General features: G+C 35.1%; 1 protein-coding gene across 3 annotated transcripts in view; it reads left to right on the top strand.

Moving 5' to 3' along the window:
• BRD1 (bromodomain containing 1) overlaps nucleotides 1-20,329 on the top strand; it is a 59,205-nt gene extending 38,876 nt beyond the window's left edge. For all 3 annotated transcript variants that reach the window (XM_032183575.1, XM_032183595.1, XM_032183586.1), the window contains 5 exons: nucleotides 9,470-9,605; nucleotides 11,159-11,286; nucleotides 16,811-16,920; nucleotides 18,360-18,514; nucleotides 19,306-20,329. In XM_032183575.1, coding sequence (XP_032039466.1) covers nucleotides 9,470-9,605; nucleotides 11,159-11,286; nucleotides 16,811-16,920; nucleotides 18,360-18,514; nucleotides 19,306-19,489 — 713 coding nt within the window. In that variant the 3' untranslated portion in view covers nucleotides 19,490-20,329. The remainder of the gene's footprint in view (nucleotides 1-9,469; nucleotides 9,606-11,158; nucleotides 11,287-16,810; nucleotides 16,921-18,359; nucleotides 18,515-19,305) is intronic.
• The last annotated feature ends 4,553 nt before the right edge of the window (nucleotides 20,330-24,882 follow it).

Below are 24,882 nucleotides of genomic sequence, written 5' to 3'. Positions count from 1 at the left end.
GATGTAATTCTTATGTCTGGATCACTCCTTACATCAGTTAGTTACACGTTACTTTTCATTCTTCTCCTGTACAATGGTTCTTATTCACCTGAAGTACAAAATGTGACATAGTAAATTGTAAACCCATAAGTGATAAATTGTTAATCCTCCATTTATTGTATTTTTCTAGCTCTTTCTGCTCTGATAGAGCAAAATTCAGGAATGTCATAGTGTTTTGTCAGCCTTCAATCATTCCCTTGATTGCACAGTCTTTCTGTGCCTGTAATCTGTCAGATTGTAAAGATCCCCCATAATGACTTGGAAGAGGGAGGGGATCCTGCCATTGTAGAGTGCTGGACTTGCATCCTCTGCAAAAATAGAGGTTCAAAATGTTTTTACAATGTCAGAAGGAAGATAAACGATGAAAGTTTCTGCTGAGGCAATACTGTAAACAAAATTGAAAACTGGAAGTAAAAGGAAATTCATGTCCTGAAGGCTCCTTTCCATGAAGGAAAATTGGTTTAGAAAATCATGTGTGGCAGTTACACAATACACTGTCAAAGAAGAACCTCCTCCCTGAGCTGATTTATCGAAAATGCCTGGGAAGTGTTTCACTTCGCCCTTTCAAGTCAGACCTCAGGCAAGATTTCCTTTTTAACTGGAAATGCCAGATAAGGAGTAGGGATCCTTTCAGCCAAGTAGGATTGAAGTAGTTACAGCAGAGATGACACTTGAATTGTGGTGCTGTGTATTATTGTATGTGTATGCTTATGCATGCTTTTTAGATAGAAATGCCTAGACAATCTCTTCCACAGATAGAGTGATTGGGAACTGGCACTTTGATGCTCTCTGCTATAGGAAAATACAGTGCTGGTATTTTAAAACTAAAATTTCTTATTTTTCCTCTAATGCTCATAATCTTCCACATAATCGTAGTGTTGACGAAATGCCATTGGTATCTTCAAAGTAGCAGCAATTATCTCCAGTAGATTTAGGAAAAGACAATTAAGTTAATCCTGTAAATCTGGGCATATATGCAGAAGATGCTTAACTATGTACTCTTCTTGGTTTATTAGTTCACTGTCTTCCAACATGAAACTACTCTTCAGTTTATTCTTTGAAGTTCTTGTAGCTAGATCACAAGATCACAATAGGAGCTGTTGTAATAGATTCCACTAATACTTCAGGGAAAAAATAGTAAAAACAGTGATACGTCAAACATGACACTATATCACAAAGACTTGCTTGTTTTGTGTTTTTTGTTTTTTTTTTTTTTTCTAGTAATTGCTCAAGATTATAAAACATCTACAGTCTTTTTCAGAGTTAGGTTGACCTATGTGTCAGTCACCGTAAGGAGATGGGAATTATAACCTAATCATTTTGTCTTGCAGAACTTGATCAATGTGGCAGTACTAAGTAGCTGTATAATATTACCCATTTTTATATAACTGCTTTTCAGCTGTTTGTTTGACAAGGACGCCCCCTAAGATGGTCAAACTCACAGGTTTGTTGAAGAAGGCAGGCAATATTACACACTTTAAATATGAGTGCTGATTGAAGACTCATTGAACACCAGACGTTGACAGAAAAATCCAATAAACTGAGAAATTGAGGTAGACTACTTGAACAATAACCTTCTGCAAAGAGAATACAATCAGTTGTGGGGGTTTGACTTTCTGTGCACCCAGCCGCTCACTCACTCCCACTCCTTAAAAGAATAGGAGGAGAAAATAACATGAGGAAAAACAAATTAAAAAAAAAAAAAACACACACAAACAAACAAACAAACAAACAAAAAACTTGTGGGTTGAGATAAATGAAGTTTAATAAGAGGAAAGCAAAGGCCATATGCAGAAGCAGAATAATAATAATAATAGTAAATTATTCTCTAATTCCCATCAGCAGGCTTCTGGGGAAGCAGGGCCTCAGTACACATAGCAGTTGCTTCAGAAGACAAACTCATTCATAATAAATGTTCCCACCTCCTCCTTCGTTCTCCTAGCTTTTATTGCTGTGTGAGGCATTATATGGTATGGAATATCCCTTTAGGGGGATAGTTGGGGTCAGAGTGTCCCAGCAGTGTTCCCTCCCCACCTCTTGCCCACCCCAAGCCTGCTGGCCTTGAGAGCCAGCCTTGATGCTGTGCCAGCACTGCTCAGCAATAGCCAAAACACTGGTGCATTTTAAACACTCTTGTAGCCACCAGCACAAAGCACAACACTATACAGGCTACTGCTGGGAAGCATAAATATAACCTGGACATTTTTACTATACATAAAATACGATTTCAGTTCCAGTCATATATAATGTATATGCAGTCTTGTAATTGCAAGAATACAGAACAAGAGAGCAAGAAAAGCGTTGGTGGTGACCAATGTACTTCCTGCAAAAAAATCAGTATAAGTGCTTATCAGAGAAACAAGAAGATACTGGGAAGAAACAGAATAATGTTCTTGAATCTTGTTCTTTGTTTTTTCATCGATTTTTCTGGGTAGTATTTGTAAGGCTTTGCAAATAGAAATGGTATCAAGTGGCACATATGCTTGAGAATCCTAGATAGTCCTGGAGATAGGTAGATAGGTATTTTGTTGTTTCTTTTTTTTTTTTTTTTTTTTTTAGGGCATTTTTAATTGATAACTCTCTTCTGTGCTTCGCATTGAAGTAACCAGTGTCCTTCAGCGCTGGTTCCTTCAGCATCCATAGAGGAAACTGTAGTTTCTGCTCACTGTACTGGAATGAGGCAGAAATTAAGAACGAATTTCTCTAAAAGGGGAAATGCGTGGTAAATGGCATGCTTTTTTTTTTTTTTCTTAATAGAGTAGGATTGTTGGACATGCTTATGTAAGAGCTCTGTTTCTTTTCCTTTTGATACCATTCCTAGCAATTGTGTTCCCCCAGTTAAAGGGAAATATTTACTTTCAAAGAAGGAAGAAAAAAATATGTTGGTAAAAGCTGTGTATAAAATCCTTAAGATAATAACGTAAGAAAAATAACTTACTAGGAAATGGCATAGTCTGCCTCTGTAGGTGCTTCTGGGCAGTTTGTAGTAAGATCAGCTGACAGGCAGTGTTCATGCTCTTTCATGATACAAGTTGAGAACAAAGTTTTTAACAATGCCCCTTCAGTTCTCCTTTTTTGTGATTTATCTCAGAATTTGCTAGATGTAAACACAGAAAACTGATCTTAAGTCTTCATAAGTAGTCTTGGCCAACATAATTAGAAGTAAATGTTCCTAAATATTAATGATTTTCTATGGTCATTGTATTTCTTGTATCCTGAATGACATATGATAGATCTATGTGTCATTCAGGCTCTCGAGCCTTGTATTTTGCAACCATCTGTGAGTGTTTTACACATCATAAATTGTATCAACTAGAGCTGACTAAATAATCCAAATTTTTGGTGAATTTTAAATTCCTTAGGCTTGTACGTATGCTTTTTGTGGCTTTTAGTAATACTACTACTGCTGTCATCAGTCTTTTCTATACCACCAGAACAGCTGATGCTCTCTAGAAGTTTTAAAACAATTTTTATGATTTGTTTCTGCTTATATGCTCTGTTTTTTTTTTCTTCTTTCTGGAATGTTTTCAGACTCTCCCGTTAGTGTTGCCTCTCAGTTGTGTATTTTAAATTGTCTTGAACAATCATCCTACAACACAACGATCCCATTGTTTCGGTGAGAAGAGCAACAGATAATCCTTGTCTTTTGAAAGTTGTAGTTATTAAATATTGATCACTTTTCCCTTCTATTGTGCAGTTCGCGTTCAGCTGTTTTAGCAGACAGAGAGACTTCTTACTCTCAGTTTTCAAAGCAAATTAGTAGATACAGGATGAATTCTTAAGCATTCTTTTGAAACATATCAAACTGACTCTTCTGTGAGCCCCTAAGCGGTATTCATTACATGTTACCTGAACCAACAGAAGTGGAATTTTCTGTTTAGGGTCTTGAAAGCTGTTGTTATTCGGTATGTAGGTGCCATTTCAAGGGCTCACACTGAGCTTTCTTTGCTTTCTTAGAACAATTGTCAAACCAAATTTTAAGCAACTTCATTTTTAAAAACTTAATTTCCAGGGGGACTCCTAACCCCAAAATTTGACACCTTCATGTTAAGAATAACTGGCTCCTATTTTGTCTGCGTACTGTTAGGACTGAGTTAAGGAATGTAAACTCTGACATGCTCAAATATTCGTCTGTATATTCAGAAAAGAATAATTGTTTCTATTACTCTCACTATGTTCCAGAGTTTCCTGTTGGAAAAAGGCATTTATAGATCTACTGTAAAGTTCAGTTTTTAAAAACTTTGTGGATGCCTTCCTCTTGCTATAATACGCACATTTATGTGTTTAAGAATACAATAGCTTCTGATTATTTATTAACTTAAAGTATTCCTCTATCCTCTCTGTGCATACTTATATACATAAATCCTCTTAAGATAGGGTCATCCTCTTTCTACTTCTTATTGGAGGGATTTTTCGATGCATTTCAAAACCATGTTCTTGATGTGTATCATGCACTTGGAGATTTTTTTCTGTGCTTTTAGTGACTTATATATATTTTCTCTTTCAACAAAGAGGACTGAATCAAAGTGAAACCTTTAATCTAGTTTTCCCCTTTTTAAACTTAAGCTGAGAATCAGTATTAGAATACGTGGAGCACTTGTATCATTTTCACTGTCTCTGACACTGATGTAGGGATGGCTTATTTATTTAAAAGCTCTGTTTCCTTTCAGAGAGACTTAATGGCTTTTTCACTGTCTTCCAGGTTCTCATATTAACTAATATCATGCTGGGTATTTATCTCTTTGGATCCTAATTATTTTCTGTTATCCTCAACATGGAATGGAATCCAATTAAATGATCATTTTGGAGCGCAGAAAGACAATTACATTTGAAGTAATTATTTTGGATCATGTTGGAGACACCAGCCATCCTTAAAACAAACAAACAAAAAAAAGAACACTGTTGGAGGAAGTCTTTGACATATATGAAACTATGCTCTTCATTCAATATATTGCCCCATTTCCGTAAGTTATAAAGTTGTACATGTTGTAGTATATGTGACTCAAATTGGTCGCAGATTTTTACTAGTCCCAGTGTTTTATTCCCCAAACGTGCTTTGTGAGAGCAGGTTAGTTCAGAACACTCCATCTTCATCTTCCCTGCCCAAAAACCCAGTCTGATCTTCTTTGGAGAACTAAAGCATACAAAAGAATGCTCTATTTTGTGCATTTATGTAATTTTAATAAAATACATTTTTTTCTTATATATATATATTTACTGAAGGCTAACGTTACTCGTGCTGGGTAAGTGCACAAGTCAGGACTTGATTAGTCCTTGCTTAGTAAAAATCAACCAAAATAGTGTTATATAAGTGCTGGTGACTGTGTAAGGCATTTTTTGAATGTTCCCACTTTGTTGGAGTGGTTGAAATTATTTAACTGTTATTTTCATTTCTCAGCTCTTCAGCTGTGGTTTTAATATAGCACGTCATCTTATGTTTTGATATGCTTGTCTTTGCAGCAGGCTATGCATAATACATTTTTAATTGCTTTAGAATAATTTTATACAAGTTCTGCTTCTTTATTTTTGTTTCAGCAGAACTACAAAATCAGATTGCAGTCTAAAATGCACAGCTCTGTGTTATGTGGTAGCGTTTTGTATGTTCATGGAGTATGCTGCTCCTTGGACTATCCTGGGTTTTGTTCCTCTTTCATTTTTCCAAACGTATGCTGCCTCTCTGCAGTTATCTTTTCCTGCTTCTGTTTATGTGGTATCGACAAGAAGATCCTAACTTGCTTGACGTAGACGGTCAGCCCAAGTTTTGACTGCACTTTAAGAACAAACTGCTTCTGTTACGAAGCTGAAACTTTCCATGATAAACGTAATTTTCAGGGAGGAGAGAAACCTTTGAACAACTATTAAGCTGATCTTCTTTGACTTCTTATTTTCTTTTTAAACTGCAGTTAAGATTGACAGTAAACTTCATTATTTGTGATTTTTTTTCCCTTTTCTAGAAAAAAAAAAAGGAGTTCTGCCTTTGAGTGCTTTTTTGAAGAAACTTAAAAGTAGAGGAGAAATGAAAAAGAAATCATCCAGTAATTAAAGGCCTTTGTTTGATTTGGGGGATTTTTATTTGTTTATTTTCACTAAAATCTCAAGTTTTAGTGAAGGGTGTGTGTGTAAGTAGTTTAGTACCTGACCTAATGAAGTTCTAGTTTGTGTTAGCTCATTTAATCTAACATAGTCATGAGCTCTTGGAAAATTTGAGTGTCTCATGCCAATTTGTTGCAAACTTACCCAGGCTACTAACATGCAAAAGCAGGATGAGTTACGTCTCTCACAGATTTTCTTTATTTGACCTTCTTAGTAATATCTTTTGAGCCAAAAAAAATTAAATTCCTCAAAAGAATTGGGAATTTTTCTAATCTCACTTCTTCCAGTAGATGGAGGAGATTGGGTATTTCTTGGTTCTTGAGAGAAGGAGTTTTATAATGATCTCAAAAACACATTTCCAGTTATAGCATTTAAATGTAGTATATTTGTTTGTGGTTTTTTTTTGGACATCAGTGATACCATAAAGCACATAAATTTAATTGCCTGCTTTTCCTGTCAAGTTTTTTTCAAGTTTTTTTTTTCCTGTCACTTGGGAACCACTGCATTTGTGTGACCACATATGTGTGTTTCACTTAAACTTAAGTGTTGAGGTTCCTTTCTTAAAATACTGCATATTCCTTACAATTTCTGCATATTACTTACAGTTTCTGATGAATAGACTGTATAAACTGAGCCTCCTGGACTATGTAAGCTGATATCATTAAGGGCTTGATATTCAGGAAAATTGCTCCTGCTGATAGTCTCATTTTCTTCATTTTTCATTCCACAAGCAAGGGATAAATATGTTGGGGGGAGGACAGGTGGAATTACTGTAGTCCTCAAAACCTACATTAGTGAAGTAAATGAGTTGTTAAACTTCTGATATAGTCTGTTTGAACTGGACTGCCAGTGCAGAGAGCCGTCCCCATTGTTATAGTTGTATGTTCCTGTTGCTTCCCTTGTTTCTCAATATCAGCAGTCATGCAGTTACTTGGTTGCTTTTCCCAGTGTGTGGCTGAAAACTAGTTCAACATGTGGTCTTGCATTTCTTCGTACTGACAGGGATCAAGATGAGACGAAACCATTGGAAGGGACTGAGAGCACTAAACCATCCCTTTCAGTGGCAGCCCAGTCATAAACTTACTGAAGCACTCAAAATGGGAAGCCGGTCCCTGATCTTTTTTCTCCTAGGTATACGTACACATACAGCACAGGTGTACACAGACACATAGCCAAGTTGTATTTGGGTTGAACATACCATGCGTGTTTAATCTCATAAGAAGATGTATTTCCTTTCACTTTCTCAGTCCATTGGGAACCTGAACCCTGCTCTGGTTCTGGTAGCAGTATTTACTCGACCTGTCTGTAGAATTAAAATGAAATCTGTAAGGTAACTTGTTTCTGTGGTTGGTGTATATTAACTAGGTGCCTGCTTGTGGCAGGGTGAAAACAAAACAGTCTTTACGATCCACTTGAAAAATAGGCCTCACATATCTAAGAACAGAAAAGTTACTTGTAGAGACTTAAGATCACCTTTCTATCTTTGCAGAAAAGTTGTTTAGTTTTTCATCTTATGTGCTATATAAAGTGTACAATGATAGTTTTACAGGGGAATTTAGGCTTTCTCATAAAGCCTACTCTTTTTCAACAGGCCACTCAACGTAGTCTAGGACAGAGCTTCTACTTAATCCCCAGCTATTTATACTGATTTGCTTCAATTGAAATCAAAATTAATATTCTTAAATATTAAAAAAAAAAAAAAAAAAAGTACCTAAGCACTCTTAAATCTAGTGTAAAGTAAATGCTAATGAAAGGGAATGCTCATATTCAGTAATCTCTTAGATTACTGAATAAATTCTTCTTTCTTTTAAAAAACATTAAAACTTAATTGAAAGGGAACGTCTTCTGGAGGGGATCATTGAATGGAAACCCTTTGAAATATGCCTGGATCATACAAAGTGGCTTGCTAAGCTAAAGTTCATAGTTCTCATCCGTCTTTCTATAGAGGGATGCAACAGACAAACTGAAACAATTAGAACTCAAAAAGGGGAATCCTGTCATAATTTGCTTTTATTTCAGTACCCTATGTAGAGATGTGAAGATACGTAAGCTGAAATAACTGTGTCTGAATGAACAAAGAATATGATGACTTTTAAGATTGATAATATGATGGCTATGATGGATAGTTCTTTCTTGCATTATGAGAAGCATGTAGGTTATGCACACAGAATTAAAATTTTTAATTTGTTGTAAGGAAATAAATGTGCTCAGAATTGAGTTCAGGTTAAAATTTTGTTCTCCTTGTGGTAGTGTATTGGAAGCTAGTTCCATTGTTTTAAACCAGTTCACTTTTGATGATATCCTGGAGTCTGTGTTGGATACTTTATTTAAAAAAAAATAATTCAGAAAACAGAAAAAAGTTCTAACTGTTTTTTTCCCTTTGGGAAATTTCTTTAGAATGTTAGCTTAAACCACTTTGTTGGTCTGTTTTAATCAAATTTATGATGGGTAAATTTACATTGGCTTTACGATGGGTTTCACAAACTCACTCCATGAATTTTCCAGCAAGTTCTGCTTATAAGAACTATGTTTTTAGAGAATTAGCAGACCAGACCAGGATTGATGACAGCCCACCAAATTAGTAGCTTGTAATGTAAAAGCTTTCTGTTACGTGTTCATTACAGTTGTGAAGTAAAAATACTCAGATGTATCTGAACTTGAATAAGGAGAAAGATTGTAAAAAAAAAAAAAAATAAAATAAAATAAAAAATTAATTAATTAATCAAAAAAACACACATATGCATATTATTGATTTTTTGATCCCAGAAAATTGACATGATGTTAATTTGAAATTACTAAAATGAAAGGACTTCTTTCAGGAAGAGCTAGCTAACTTCATAAGAAAATCCCTCCCACTTTTTACTTTCAGTAATTGAAAAGGATTTTTCAGTAGTTCTGGATTGATGTTTGTAACCCTGTTTTCAAATTAATTTTCTCTTGACTTGGTAAATCTGTCTATGGTTTGTAACATTTTTTTCCTTGGTTTTTCTACCCAGCTTCTGCGGCTTGACTGTCTTAATGTACTACATGTTGGAAGCATTACGTACAGAGACTAACTTGATATTCTGTTTGGCATTTCCCATATTGAAATCTTCACCTTTTTTTATGTTACCTAAATTTCCATCCTAACTTTAAAAACTGGACTACAGGATCCTACTATTTATAATACTGTGTTTTGAAAATGAAATATTTTGTTCATGTTCTTTCTTTTTCATCCTATCAAAATGCTTAAGAGGTACAGAACAATAATTATATAATGTGTGTGTATATAAAATTGTTAATGAAATGGTGTGTTTTTTTCCAGTTTGATGCAGTTTATTTCTGTGTTGTGCTGTAGGTCTCTCAAATGGTTTTGGAGATGGAAGTAAAGAGAGAGCATTAGATGATACTCCGGGGAGAAAAGTTGAACCTCGTCGTCGCTGTGCATCAGAATCTAGTATTTCATCTAGTAACAGTCTTTTGTGTAACACCAGGTAAAACTGAATATCAAATACAAATTTGAGGTTGAATATGTCAGTTTTCTGTGCTGCTTGTGACCCACATAGCAGGATTGAATACGTTTTAGAAAAAAAGAGTGCATTTCATTTTTCTCGGTGGTGTGTTAAACATGAGACGCCTAATAGGATTGCTAGTATTCCTTTGTTGTATTCAGGTTATTGCAACTCCAGGCACACTTTATACTTGACTGCACTTGTCTTGCTCTCCTGCTCTGTATAAATACATATAGATGGATAGATATATATGCATGTTATGTGTGTACAATTTAGTTTTAATTGCCTTCACAGTCCTGAACACTAAAAATGTGTGTGTTTAATCAGTGGGGATGGGGACAGGGAGCAATGTCCAAAGCTGAGTCTTCTCCGTAGGGAAGGTGAATTCAGCAGCCGTGAAACTGTGGGTTGTCAGTGTGTGATTCAGACCACCGGGTAGTTTCTGCAGTGGTGACGGTACCTACCCATATACCAACTGGTGACTGTCTCTCTGTGAAGCCCGTTGTTAAAGATAGGATAGGACTGTTGGAACGGTCACCTCTGTCACTACTGATGTCTACTTCTCCATCACCAATGGTGCACTGTCTTCCAAAAGCCTTCATGTAACTATCTCCAGTCCTGGGCTATGACAGTTGAGGAAGTAACATGTCAGTAGAGTTGAATGGGTTTGTTTGGATCCATGGAATGACGGTTGCTGATATGTGTTGTCTTGGCCTAGAAATACGGGTGGCAGTGGTACACGACTTTCATGTTCATGGGATGAGAGATGTGAAGAAGTTTGAAAATTAGTAATAGAAGAACAGAGTTTGTTACAGTAGGATAGAGCATACAGGAGTATAGGATGAATCTGTGGGGTTTGTGTGGGAGAGGGAGTTTTTTATTGTTTTTTAAAGAAGACACTAGTTCATTTGTTCATGATTGGTATTAAATTACCTAAGGGAGTGGTGTTAATGCATTCATGTCAAAAAGGCTTTCAGGAGCAAAGAGAATTTAATATTGGGTCTCTTGTGAATGTGATATATTGAGGATACGACTTAGAATAACTACTGTTCACATTCTTTGATCTCTTGAACTCAGGTGTACAATAAGACTCTTGAGAACAACTTTCTCACTTTGTGTATAGACATTAGTATCACAAGTGAAAGATTCAAATTTGTAATGAAAAGTGAAAGAGAAAATAATTGCATTTTCTGTTTAGTGGGACTATTGGAGCAGAGGGAACGTGTTTCTATGTGTCCAGTATTCATTTTCTAACACTGGAGACAATGCAGCTGCTCATGCTGAATGTGTATAACCTGCACTAAAGTTGAAGTGCAATTGCATTCTGCTTGTCTTTTGCTAATAACAAACCAATTAAGTGCATGAAATTTTGTAGCTTTTGTGGTGGTTAACTTTTTTTGTTACGTGGAATCCATTCAGAGTTTGTAGCTCTGATTTTTACCATGTATGATTCCAAATTCTTGTTCAGAGTCTTCATTTTTAGGGAACAATGTTAATTTATCAAGGGATGGTCTTTAATATCCATACTTTTGCAGTTTCAGCCTACCAAAGTGTGGTAAAGGTAAACCAGCGCTTATACGAAGACACACATTGGAAGATCGAAGTGAATTGATATCATGCATTGAAAATGGAAACTATGCCAAAGCAGCAAGAATTGCAGCTGGTAACTGCTATTTATAAATAAATGTTTTCTTAATAATACCATGCAGCTATATTTCGTCCATTAGTTCAACTTATTCTAACGTTCTTATTTTCTCAGCGGAAAGAGTTCTGAAAGTTGTGTTGATAGCATGGTAGAAAATGCTAGATTATGCCTACAACTTTTTACAAATTTAAAGAAAAAAGAATAATATCTAATGTTGTTTTGATGAATAAGTGGCATTTAAAGTGAATTAGCTTACTCTAGTAGTACAAGCAGAACTTGGACTTCAGTACTGTTTGTGGTTCTGTTAGCATTTTTCTTTGGGCTTTTTATTTTAGCATTTACCTCTGTATACTCTTCTGCAAAAATGTGTTGACAGGTGGGTAAGACATGGTCCACTTTGTTTCAGGAAAAAAAATGGAATAAAGCAAGAATTTCTAAGAATTCAGTATAATAGGTTAACATATTTCAGGGAATTAATTATGTTTTGGTGATATGCCTTTCTTTTAATATTTTTAAATTGTATTGCACAATTTAAGTAGGTCATCTACTTAATCTGTAGATCTGTTTGTAAAATACAGTGTTCCCATGCTGCAGTTAGGGGTCAAGCTTGCCGTGTCTAGCAGGCTTGTCGTTAGTCCCTGACCTTACAGCTCCTCTCGCTTATCTAGAATTATTTCATGTCTTTCCAGTACTTTTTATCTGACCCTGCTTGACTTACTCTGTTCTTTCCTCCTTGTAAGATCTGTTTTGTTTTCTTTCTTGCAGCTAATCTGTTTTCAGCTATTGCTTCATTACTCTAAGGTTTAGGATCTTTATTTGTATGGTAACCTACTATACAAGAAAGCCTTTTCCATTTACTTTCCTTATTCTGTCCTGGCTAGTCTTACTTTTAACACTTTCCACTTAGAATTCCTGTACTTGCTTTCTCAAACTCTCCTTGATCCATCTTAATTCTGTCTCTGTTCTCAGATACATTCTAAGTCTGCCTCAAAGGAGAAGTGGTATTATTTTATATACTTTTATATATTCTATATAATTTTAATTCTTTCAGCTGCATTCTTACTGGCAGATAAAGAAGAAACAGGCAGGACTGAAGTGAAATATGTTGCTTATGTTGTGTGCATAACTGGAACTTTGTCATGATTTACTTTCATTAGTAAACTCCTGGATTTTAAGAAGAAACTAAAACAAAGTTTTGCCCATGCTTAGTAAAATGTCACAAGCAACTCTGCTTAATGGATTACATGTGCTTTAGAAATGGACACTGTGCTTACAGTCATGCTGTCCAAGTAATGCTTTATTTTTATTTACAAGATGCTAACTCAAAACCTCTACTATGTTGTAATACTGCAGTTACAATGGGATGCAGTTCTGCACTGATTGATATAGTCATTGTCATACATGCACACTGCAATACATGCACATACACATTGACATATGTGCACACTGTAGTTCAAACAATTTTACAGGACTGCTGTTGAACTTGCAAAGCAAAGTAGAGCATGCTGTCTACCTAGTGTACATAATAAGTTAAGGATATTACGGAAAAATATTTTCTGCATTAAAACCTGAAGACAACGTTGAGGTATAAATACATACAAGAGGATAAATTAAGGTTTCAAAAACAGTTTACAATTCTATCTAACTTTTGGGGCTTGGATTTGTAGGCTTAGGTAGGTTTTCTTGTCTTTCATAGAGAATCATCTGTTTGTAATCGGTTGTTGTCCTTGTTATGCAGGAGCACTGGAAGATGAATAGAGACATGTTATGAGTGGTTTTCATAAATAGGTGCTGTATACAGAGGTACACTAAGATTTGTAGGTCTGGACTTCCTTTACAGGGTTGGGAACTTGCTGGGCAAGAGTGGCAGTGCAGTCTTCTGCCTGTCTCCTCCTGAACCTTGCCCAGTCCTTTTGCTCAGCTGTTCCTTATCCAAGATTCTTGTCTTGCTCTCCTGTTCCTAGTCTATCCCTCTCATTCTTTTTGTCTCAACTTTTAAACTCTTTGTCCCCCCATCTTTGCCAATCACTTTCTCCACCTTCTTGTCAAACTTCTTTCTTTCCTCAGTAAAGCTTAGTGACAGTATCTTTTCCAGCAGTGTCTAGATGCTGTTTTTCCCTTCAGTGATTTTGGGCTGGTAAGCAGGAATGGGAAATGAGGAGGGGGGCAGGTTGTAGGGAAGGTCTCACACCATTTGACTCAAATAGCTTTCTTCTGTGCACAGTCTTCATTTCAACAGGTATGGCAGAAAGAACACTTTCCAGAAGTTAAACAATAAAAGGAAAGCCTCAGTATAAATTCTTGTGCTAAAGATTGATCTATCTGTGCTGGAGAGATCATAGCTCGTTTTTAGGGCTCAGTATTTTTGAAGCTTATATATGTTCCGTATCTGTGGCTTCATCTGCAGATTTAGATGTTAAAATCAAAGTTGCCTCTAAGTAATTTGAGAGCAAAACAGCAACAACAAACAAACAAACAAACAAACAAAAAAACACTGTGCACTCTTACTACTCTGGTCATGTTTCAGTTATTTAAAAAAAAAAAAAAAAAAGAAGAAGAAAAGGAGACTTTCTTCTCTGAGGCTGAAGTTTCTGATTTAAAACAAAGTTCATTACTGAACTACAAAAAAACTCTTGGTCCTTGCTGAAAGCTGTGCAGATTTCTTGAAGTTTGGGGTTTTGAAGTTCTTAACTCTGTTTTTGAAGATAAGTGTCTTAAAGTTTTGAGGCCTGCAGTGCTGGCACCTAATGGGTGTTTTGCTCAATCTACTCAAAAAGCTAAACTCATCAACTTCATTGTGAGAATACTCATGAAAACAAAAAAAAAAAAAAAAAAAAAAAAAAAAAAAAAAAAAAAAAAAACAAAACAAAAAAAAAAAAACACAACACAGTAGTTGTTTTTAAAACATTGTGAGAAGTAGGAAGTCTGTAAGGGGAGGAGGAAATGTTTAGAAAGACATCCTTGTCTTTACCCTGAACTATGTAGGATCTTTAGTCTGGTGTCTGGTATTTTGTTAGTGTTGGTTTTCAGATAGTGTGAGTACTGTTATTTTAAAATCCTCAGCAGTACATTGTCATGACTGCTAACTTAAATGCATTGTCTCTCGTAGCTTGAGGAAATAAAGAGTTGTTATGGCATAAAACAAAACTACTAACCATCTGTGCTAGCAATAGTAAACTAAACCCTTAACACCATATGGAATAAATTCTTACTAGGAAAATATTCTGCGACTCTTCCCTACTGTTTATACGGCTGAGAAGTCTCTGAGGGAGTCTTGCTGTGTTCCTCTAGTGAGATTATGTATGACCTTCTACTCTGCATTAAAATATCATTTTTTTCATTTTTGTATCACCTCTACAGCTGAGAATAATGTAGGTTTCTTTTCTTTCTTCTGTTAGCTGCCCCCTCAAAAAAGAGGACTTGTACTGTTTTTATGTACCAGGTACAGTTTTGTACACGTTTTCAAAATGTTTTTTGTATAAAAGACACGTTAATCTAAAAATTCATGACTGTGTCTAGCCACCTTGGGGATACTTAGCATACTGGTATTAAAGCAGAGAAATAAAGAAGTTGTCTAAAGATTTGACATGTCTTTCCATAATGTCCAATACGTAATGAATTCAGCTATAGTATTAGAAGTATAAGAATGCCTGATTCTATTATTTCTGAGTGTATTGTATTTTATTCATCTGAAGAATATTATTATGGTTTTCAATGAGAAAGTGAGGAAAATCCTAATAAGACTTCTAAAAATATTCAGAAAGGAACAAATAAATAAACCCATAAATTGTTTAGTAACAGGTCTTCCAAGGTTATGTAGTTCAGTTTTCTTCCAAGGTTATGTAGTTCAGTTTCAACAACAACAACAAAGAAAATAGAAATAAGACTGCATTATTTCCACAGTGTTATATAATGGAATCCACTGATTAAAGTTCTCATCTGTAAAGTCTGTTGGAATTGGTGGCAAACATCCCAGTTTTCTTTGGGACACTTGTTTAAGGTCTTAAACGCTGAAAAAAAAATGCATTTGGTGCTATTTCTCTTCTGATATACACAGCTGAAACAGAACCTGCAGCATTTTTTTTTAGCTTCAAAAGCATCTAGCATCTTGGTTAAGCTGTTGTGGCAGATTACTATGAATTACTGCATTTTGAGAACTCATGTTACAGGGTTGTGAATCTCTAGCCTTAAACTTCTCAATCAAGTATTTTTTTGGAATGTTGATACCATCACTGATTGAAGATAAGCTATAGTTGAATGAAAAGCCTTTATTTGGAAATTGACATAGAATATGTTGTGGAGAATGACTGACCTCTTTGTTTAGTGATCACCTCAAGTATTTTCTTCCTCACTTTCAAGGTTTGAAGCCATTTTCTTGATGTTCAAATGGAATATGTATCTGCATGTCAGATTTCATTATAAGCACTGCCTGTTTGAAAAAGAAGCAAATTAGGAAGAATTTAACATACTTTCTTTTGGCAATTAGAAAGCTGCTTCTACCAAGTATTGTCTTGCTCCTAAAAAAGTTGTGCAACTGCAGCTTCTGAACTATAGTTTGTTGTTAGGTTTCCCCATACAAGTTTTTCCTCACTTTTACAGTTCATGACCTTTCATTCTCATCTTCATACATTCTCTGCCCCAAGTTCCATCTTGAGTGGGCAACTCATGGTCTTCTGCCCAGTCTCTTGACAGGAGTCAGTTGTGGGTCTAGTTGACTAAATGGCTTAAACCTGTCTCGTGCTTCAGTCCAGTGGTGATTGAAGCAACAGAGACGAAAACTGAGGATTCTGGTAGAAGCAGGCAGTAACATAAACTTAGCTTTCTGTTGTGCTGCCTCCTGAGAAGGAAAAACCACTATTGCAGCTGCTTCCTTGAATCCTGTTGGTCTTTTTTACTTTGCTTCAGGAAAGGGCTAGACAGAGGGACAAGAGCTCTGATTTAAATCGAAAGAAAATGAGCATCAATGACAAAAAAGCAAGTTAGAACTTAAACACGTTTCTATTGTTATGTTTATCAGATAAGTGCTGTAAGTGACATGGGGCTAATCTTGTTATATGTTATATCCAACATCTTAGAAAGATCATGCAACTTGCATCTTTAATGCCATCACAACTTATATCTTTCATACCATCACCTATTTGATAGGCTTGTCATAATTTCAAAACAAACACGTTTTTGGAGTACCATAGCTTTGTTTTCTTTCAGGGTTTTTTTTTTTTTTTTTTTTTTTTTTTCCCAAAGTAAAAGGGAATATAAGATTCTGATGGCACTTGCTTTCTAAGAATTGTTCTATGATAGGCAGTTTCTTGAAGCTTCTAAAAACTCATTCTTAATCTGCAAACTTGGATTAAGCTACTAGTAACATTTCAAGAGCTATTGTGAACATTACCTGTTTTTTTATTGAAATTTGCACATAGGTAATACTGGTATACATTTGATTTCTAATGATTATGAAAATATTGTTGAGAAAACAACTGCTGATTTGTCTGAGGTTTTATTCTGTAAAATACTAACCTTATATTTAATTATTATTTGTTCTTAGAAGTTGGGCATAGCAGTATGTGGATTTCAACTGATGCTGCAACATCTGTTCTTGAGCCTCTGAAAGTAGTATGGGCCAAATGCAGTGGATATCCTTCTTACCCAGCTCTGGTGAGTACATAGCTTTCCATCAGTACGCTAGTTTCTGATTTGAAAATCTTGATGCATGAACTCAGCATGAAGGGGAAGTTACGAATTACCTTGAGTAGAAGTGGATTACTTTTCCCTCTTTACAGCTTTAACATGAATCCTTTTTGTAAAATTACTGCAATATCAGATGTTGAGCCAATGATGTCTATTACCCTAACTGTCTCACTAGTCTTTGTCACTGCAATATTGTTTAGAGGATCAACTGAATAAGCGTTTGACAGACATTTTGCTAGTGTTGGAACTTAAGAGATGCTTTCTGCTGCAAAACAAATTTAAAGTATTCAAATTCAGCAGCTCATTAAAGAAAAAAAAAATCAATGGATAAAACCATTTATTTTTTTTTTTAGTTGTGAATGATATGCTAGAAACTTAAAGCTGTTGTGTCCATGTTATTTTAGGAGAAATAAACACAGTTCTGCTTAAATCAAGAGTTTGTAGAGAAAATGTTGCTCATAAAGTGTTTGAATGGCTTCAGGCAGGCCTTTGGGGTAATAAAAACAGTTCATGACTTGATTTATATAATAAACTGGATAATCATGTGACTGGTGTAAGGTATGCCTACTGGGGAGCTCAGGAACATAACAAAATCAGGTTAAAACTAGTGGAGGTGAGATTCAGAGCACTTGAGTTTGTGCCCAAGCACTTGAGTGGGTGACCCAAGCACACTTCGGTCAGATGCTTAAAATTTGATTGTCTGTTGAATGGTGCAGTTTGGTATTAGATTTAAGTCGATCATGACTAGGAGGTGCCAAAAGGCTCCTTTTCTGTCCGCTGTTTTATGTAAACACTAGTGTTTCTCTGTTGATGAGCTGATTGAGGTTTAATTCCTCTTGATTGAGGTTTAATTCCTCAATATTCTCAAGTCAAGAGAAGAAAGTTATTGTGATTTCCATGAACTCTCCACAGTTACTAGCTATCTGTTGGCTTAGTTCGCATAACCAGTTTATTTTGAATTAAGATGGATATCAGTGGGAAAACTGGCAAAATAACAGAAGTTTGTAGGGCAAGAGATGGATGGAACAGCCATGGAATAATATAACTGTTCCTCAGTGGCTACTGGGCAATTTTTAATACTGTGAAGTATCTACAAAGGAGTTTTATTTGTGACTGTCACTTTATAATTTATTGAAAAATTAGTAGCGTTTTCTGATAATTAAATATTATATGCAAGATATTTGAAAGTTACTTTATTTTTTTCTTCCTGTTTTTTTTTTTTTTCCTTTTGATTCTGTTAAGAGCTCATTTTTCCTTCAGATTTTAAAGGTATGACTCTGTTTTTGCAGAAACAAATATCCATACCTTAACATAGGCTACATAGGCTGGATTTATTTATTTATTTTTTCTTTTATGTGTAAGATGTAAAATTTAAATCAGGAACTCTCCTTTCTTCTCTATTATAGATTATTGACCCCAAGATGCCTCGTGTTGCTGGCCATCACAATGGTGTTACTATACCAGTGCCACCCCTGGATGTACTCAAAATTGGAGAACAAATGCAGACCAAATCAGATGAGAAGCTATTCTTAGTACTGTTTTTTGACAACAAAAGAAGTTGGTATGTTCTCAAAATACTTTTCTCAATACAGAGATTTAAAACTTTAAGTCTGTAGCTTAAGTCTAAGAGAAAACATTAGAGAAGATAAGACATTCCTACTTATATATATTTTTTCATACAGATGTATCACCTATAATGTTAAAGTATTGGAGTCTGTTCTTGCACCAACGTGTATCATACTGGAAGATACTTATTTATGGTCAGTTTAGAAGGCAATAATATAAACTTGTTTTGATCTACAAGCTGGTTTTAATATGGACCTGATAAATTAACTACACAGATCTTTTTCTTTTTCTTTTTTTTTTTTTAAAGATAGTCTTCAGTATTTGTCTGTATCAGCTTTCATCATTGTTTTCCAAATGACGATGCATCTTCAATCTGTTCAAGTGTCTTTTCTTTAAATTTTTAATCTTCTTAGTTACATGTTGTATATGCACTTGAAGTACTTAACTCTTTCTAATTTGTCCATGAAACCTTCCCTTTTTCTATTTCTTTCATTATCAGCAATATGCTGTGTGGAGCCTGAGGGGAGAATTCACATAATATTCACACAGACATTGTCTTCCCCTTCCACTAGATCTTTTTATTTTTTTCTAGGTATGGAAGTTTTTCAGCTACTTCTCTTTCTTCCTTTTATCGAGTTACATCTTGAGTTACATTCCACTGTTCTTTTTAAAAATGGCAAATCTGACCCACTAAATGGGAAACACAGTGTAGCAGCCCTTACAGTTCTGGACGAAGTTTGTGATGTTATTCTATATTTAACATAGTTATTTTACCTTTTCTTACAGGCAGTGGCTTCCCAAATCCAAAATGGTTCCCCTTGGGATAGATGAGACTATAGACAAGTTAAAAATGATGGAAGGCCGCAACTCAAGCATTCGAAAAGCAGTAAGGATTGCTTTTGATCGTGCTATGAATCACCTGAGTAGAGTACATGGAGAACCAGTCAGTGACTTCAGTGATATTGACTAACAGATTCTACCAAGGCATGAAAAATACCACAGACTTGAACTCTTCTAATGAACCTCTTTGTCTAAAAGAATGTATTGAAGATACAACCCCTTAATTGTTGATTCAGTGGCTGAGTTCTGCAAACTTGAAATTGTTGAGCAATTCTTCTAAATCACCATTGCCATATTGATTAATGGTTTTATCGTGTTGTAGTTTGGAGGATTTTCCACTAAACCTGTTAAAATGTCTTGTTCATAGTGTTCATAATTGTACATAAATGTATATTCAACACTTAACTTATTCTGATTTTAGAAGTAGTTCTTTAATTCCTTTTATAATTTTGCTGGGGAGGGAGTTGGTTTTTGTTTCCATGCTGTTTATTTTCCTTATTTCTTTCTAAGTTTAAGTTACCTAAGCACCACCTTCCAGCTTAAGGTGTTTAGTGAATTGTAAAGCCTAATATCAAAATGGCATCAGATATATGTTTGCCTGAATCATATACAATATGGTGCTGCTTGTATCATTTCTTCCTTGGTCTGTAGCTTCTGAAAAAGACTTCTGAATGTTTGTGTAAATCATTGCTCTTTGCACAAAGTACCACATATTTAAGATTGATGTAAATTTACAATTACAAATATGTATTTTAAGAAAGGAAGTTGCATTATTTTGGAGGGTACTTTGTGAGAAAGACATCGAGAAAAAAAATTATACTATGTACATCACTTGCAAATCACCAAAAACACTCCATTGTTGCCCAAAATAACTTAAGATTGTTTTTGTTTTAAACAAATCTGGCTTAAAGCCTGCAAGCACATTATTTCTTTCAAAACCATATCCCATTTATCTCCCATTGATTTTATTTTGTTGATATATGTGCCTCCCTGTGTTTTATTTATTGTAGAAAATGTATTAATTTGCTTTATAATGAAAAATAAAATTGACAAATATATTGATATGCATTTTTATACAGGCACATGAGAAGACAACTTGCTTTGGGAGAAAAATGTATTGGAAATTGTATAAAAATAACTTGATGGTTTGTGTGTAATTTGATTTTTTTTGTAACTTGTAATCTTTTGTTTCCAATGAGGGGATTTATGTAACTTTTAATTTAGAACACTTTGGTAGCAATAGAAACTTTGGATACATTTTTGTATGGTACATGTGATGTATATAGAATTAGTACTTTATTTTTATTTTTAAGAAGTAAAGCATTATGTTTGGGCAGGGGGAAAGAAGGAGGGTGGGTTTCCAGAATTGCATTTTTATATTAAAAAAAAAAATAAAGTCAAGATATTGATTGTTGTAGCTACTTTATTCCTACCTTCACTGAGAATACTGAATTTGTAACAATGAAAATGGCAAGGTATGTTTGCAATGTGATTTATAATGACTCCATTATTTATAAATGCACTGTGTTTGAACTCTTTTGCAGTGATATCTTAAATACTGTACCAAGTTATATAGTATGAAACACCAAATAATGCATATGAATGCACGAAGTATTTATGCCCAGCTTTTTTATAAAGGATTAGCAAATACAGCAAAACCAATACTTTTTAAATCTTTTTTTAAAACTTCATGAATAGCATACTTCATTGTTAAACCTGCTTGAATCTTTATTTTAAAGGGACAATTACTTTTTAAATAGTTTTTAATGTTTTTATTCTCTATTGTTTGTAATACCCCCTTAGAAGCTTGAAATAAAATTTCTTTCTCAACTGTTAATTTTGTCCTGAATTTAGCCCCTGAAATTTTGCTGTAGTGCCCATTCTCTTACTCCATGACTGAGTTGTTAGAGGAGCTAGTTAAAGAATCCAATTGTTTTCATGCTATAGCATACAGTGTCATCCTTACTGAGCCCTCTGCCTGGTAGGTATTCTAGTTATGTTATACTAGCTGAGAGCAACCACCTATAATGGACTCTCATAATTACAGAGTACTTGGATAAATTTCACAAATGAGCAAGCAAACCATTTTCTCAGTCTTGACCATAAACCTTGCTTTGCAGGAAGTAGTGATGGTAGGTATCTTGCAAGGAGCATCACAGGTGTGCTGCTCTGACAGAAACAATAGCCACATCAGGTAGAAAACTAAAATGAAAATTTGGTTGTTGGCTTTCATTAGTACTTTTGTGTAATGACTTTCAAAATCTGCCATTTCACCATTCTTACCTTTGAAGAAAATGGAGCTTGCACTTTGTTGAGACGCTATAACCACTTTTGATCTTAGGTTTGCTTATTAAGAGAGTCTTCAGCAAGTAGCCTGCATCAGATCATATTTCAGACAGCAAATATACTTAGAATCAGTGTGTATGAAATGGGATAATGATTGGCAGGCATAGAAAAATGTTTTTTTGGATTTTTCAGATCCCTTAAAAACTGTAATTGCAGTTTGGAATAGGATGATAATTTTGTAAATCTGATATATGTGAAGTATGAAGTACCAGTTCAAAAACAAAAATACACAGTTGAAAATGATTCTTCAGAAGGCTTCCCAAGTTCTCAACTGCTTCCAATGGTGGGAACATTGGAGGGAGGAAAAAAGCTCCTTTTTGCAAATAAAAGTGGGGCTTTAATTCTGTTGTTCTGTAACAAACTGTTTAAGCAAATCTTAAGTGGAAGCTTTAGTGTGAATTTGGCTCAGGCCTTCAAGATTCATTTTCTTGGTTTTATCTTCAGAGGCAGCTTCATCAGTTCTTGGAGAAAGTAACGATGTTTTTCTTGATCTTGAGAGAATTCTGGGCTGGAAAACAGTAGTGATTCAAAGAGGCCCTTTAAGCATCCTATACAAACTGGATATTCTTTTGATGAAATGCATGGAAAGCTGTGTTACTTTCTCTTTTGTGCATGTGATGGAAACTGTCCCAGGGCATTGTCTGCGAGGAGGTTGCAGCAATGGCTACAGCTTTTCCTATGCTCCTATGCCAAAGTCAAGTATTTTCCAGTGGCTCTTCAGGTTGGTTTCAAATATAAAATATTTTCTCAGACTTGCTGCTCTTCACTGATGTGTTTGTAAGGAAATGAATACCTGTTTAGAATTTCCCAATTCTAGGGTTTAACCTGATACAGTAGCCAAATGAATACATAGGTATCTGAGAATGTGCTTCTCTACAACTTAGTGTCTTGTAAGAGCATGGTCTGCTAATAACTGTACAATAATTGTGGAATGCAAATTAGTATTCTGGTGGAGGAAAAAGAAGGGAACAACACTATCTAAATATATCCTATTATTTTCTCGAGGAGTGTTACAACAGTAAATACAGCGTGCAGATTTGCATCTTCACTTGTCAATTCTGGTGTTATCATCCCCAGCTAATAAAGTGCAAGAATCCCAGATCAGAAGCTGAAATAAAGTTAATCTGTCTCTTTTGTATTAAAATGTGAGAAATCATGTTTTAAATATTTAGGGAAAAAATGGGGGTAATGACTTTAAAAAATATATATGTATTTGTTACCAAACACAGTGATTTTTGCAATGTTTGCTGATTGTGATTTTGTATTTTTACACTAGAGGGAGCAATACACACAGACCATCAACATTCACCAAAATAAATATTTAATATTTTCTTTTTAAAATGCTGCTATTAAAACTTCTTGCTGTAAAACAGTCTTTCCTGCTTCTAGTTTTTGTAGTCCATTAAAAGTGGATTTCTCTGATGGTCCTGCTGCAAGTGAACCTTTCCCAGAATGTGTGTTTTCCCCCGAAGAGCTGGTAGGTAGGGCAGCAACACTGGATTTTCTGGCTCTCTTAGTTTGTATCTATGTGCTAGTGACAGGCAAGTTACCTTTTCACAGTGATTTATTTAGCTGTTTATTTCTGTTCAGAGGCGTACTGCTATGTATTCGTTCTGGAGGATTATAGACAGAAAATCATCCAGAACTTCTTGCTGCTAGTAACATAGTGCAAGTTGAGTAAAAGGGAGTTGCTGACAAAAATATTCAAATTTGGAGGTGAAGGTGAGAGATGAGACAATCACTTTACCCAGCAGGCTGGTAGAGAAAAGTTGTCTCAAGGATATTCACAGGGAATTTAATAAAAGCTCTCCCGGGTGATTGTGTTGGTAAAGGTCATTATCTGTATTTAAAAACAAATAAACAAACTTTTTTTCCTGCAAGTCTATAACACATAGAAGTGTACATAAATGCAGGAAGCATTTGCTGTCCACATTCTACTTAACACTTCATTTTTCTTGTGTACATTTCTATAAAACAACGTTCAGTTCCAACATACCTATTTTATCAGTTCTTCTGTCAAAAAATCTATTTCCTTTAAGACTTCTCTGATATGGTATAAAAAGAGCAAATTCAAGCTAATGAAAATTTTTAAAGTTGCAAGTGCTCTTTTGGAATAGCATGAAATTGGTAAAAGCAATATATACATATATTTTAAACTTTTTGGAAATCGACATTTGGTGGGAGAGGTCTGTAAACTTATTTTTATCTATCTAATTCGTTCATCTTTCATTGCTTGTGCAACAGAAACTGCTATAAAGTCTTCTGGTAGAGGAGGAAAATGCAAGATCTCAGCATCTGTATTTTAAGGTTATTCAAGGTTTGTTTCCATAGTTTTAAAAATTCAACACTTGCAGTAACTGTGGTCATCCTGTTGTATCTTCTGCTAATAATATATGGGCAGAGGGGGCAGCATAAGCAATATAAGTCTATTAAAAAAAAAAATAAAAAATTAATCCCGGTGCGATCTTCTGGACAGACTTTTTTTCTACTGCTTGTTGATAAATTCAGCTCATTTTTTGGTTGTCTATTTTGATCTCCTCTGCAATAAGCAGCACTGTCAGCAAATCAGGCAAACCTCAGCTTTGTGGAAGTACGTAAAGTTCTGGGATAATGTAAATAGTTTCTATGTCCTGTCTCCTCTTTAAACAGTGGGCAGAAGTATGGCCAGTTTCCCCGTTAATCTGCACATTTTTGCATAGTTTCACAAAGGAAGTTGTTTTGAAATTAACACAATTCTTTTTTTTTTTTTCTTCCCCAATATTCCTAGTCCTTTTAAATAGCTGAGAATATCTTCCATATCTGAATAGTTTTTAAGGCTGTATGACTTTGATGTGCTGTGCTCAAGTAGATGGGGAACTACAAGAAGAAATTTTTATCAATGGGGGACTGACTATATGAAAAACTTTAAATCATGAACTCACAGAGGACTTCTGGACTTTCTAAAGAACAGCTGAAGTGCTAAAGCAGTGTTTCCGTTAAAAAGGGGGAATTTGGGAAACTGACTGCCAGTGTCTGACACCAGCAATGAAGCCACTGCAAGGATTTGGTGAAAGAAGTGATGGTGGCTGAAGCTTAGGTAGAAAGCTAATAGCTGAGATGGGCTGAGAGAGTACAATAGCATTTTCCTAGTTTCCTGCAAAAACTTTAAAATACTAGACCAGATTTATGTGTGTGCGT

The sequence above is a fragment of the Aythya fuligula genome, chromosome 1 (genome assembly GCF_009819795.1).
Source record: "Aythya fuligula isolate bAytFul2 chromosome 1, bAytFul2.pri, whole genome shotgun sequence".
NCBI lineage: Eukaryota > Metazoa > Chordata > Aves > Anseriformes > Anatidae > Aythya > Aythya fuligula.
Note: the sequence above shows the minus strand (reverse complement) of the source record. Positions and strands in the feature narration are given on the sequence as shown.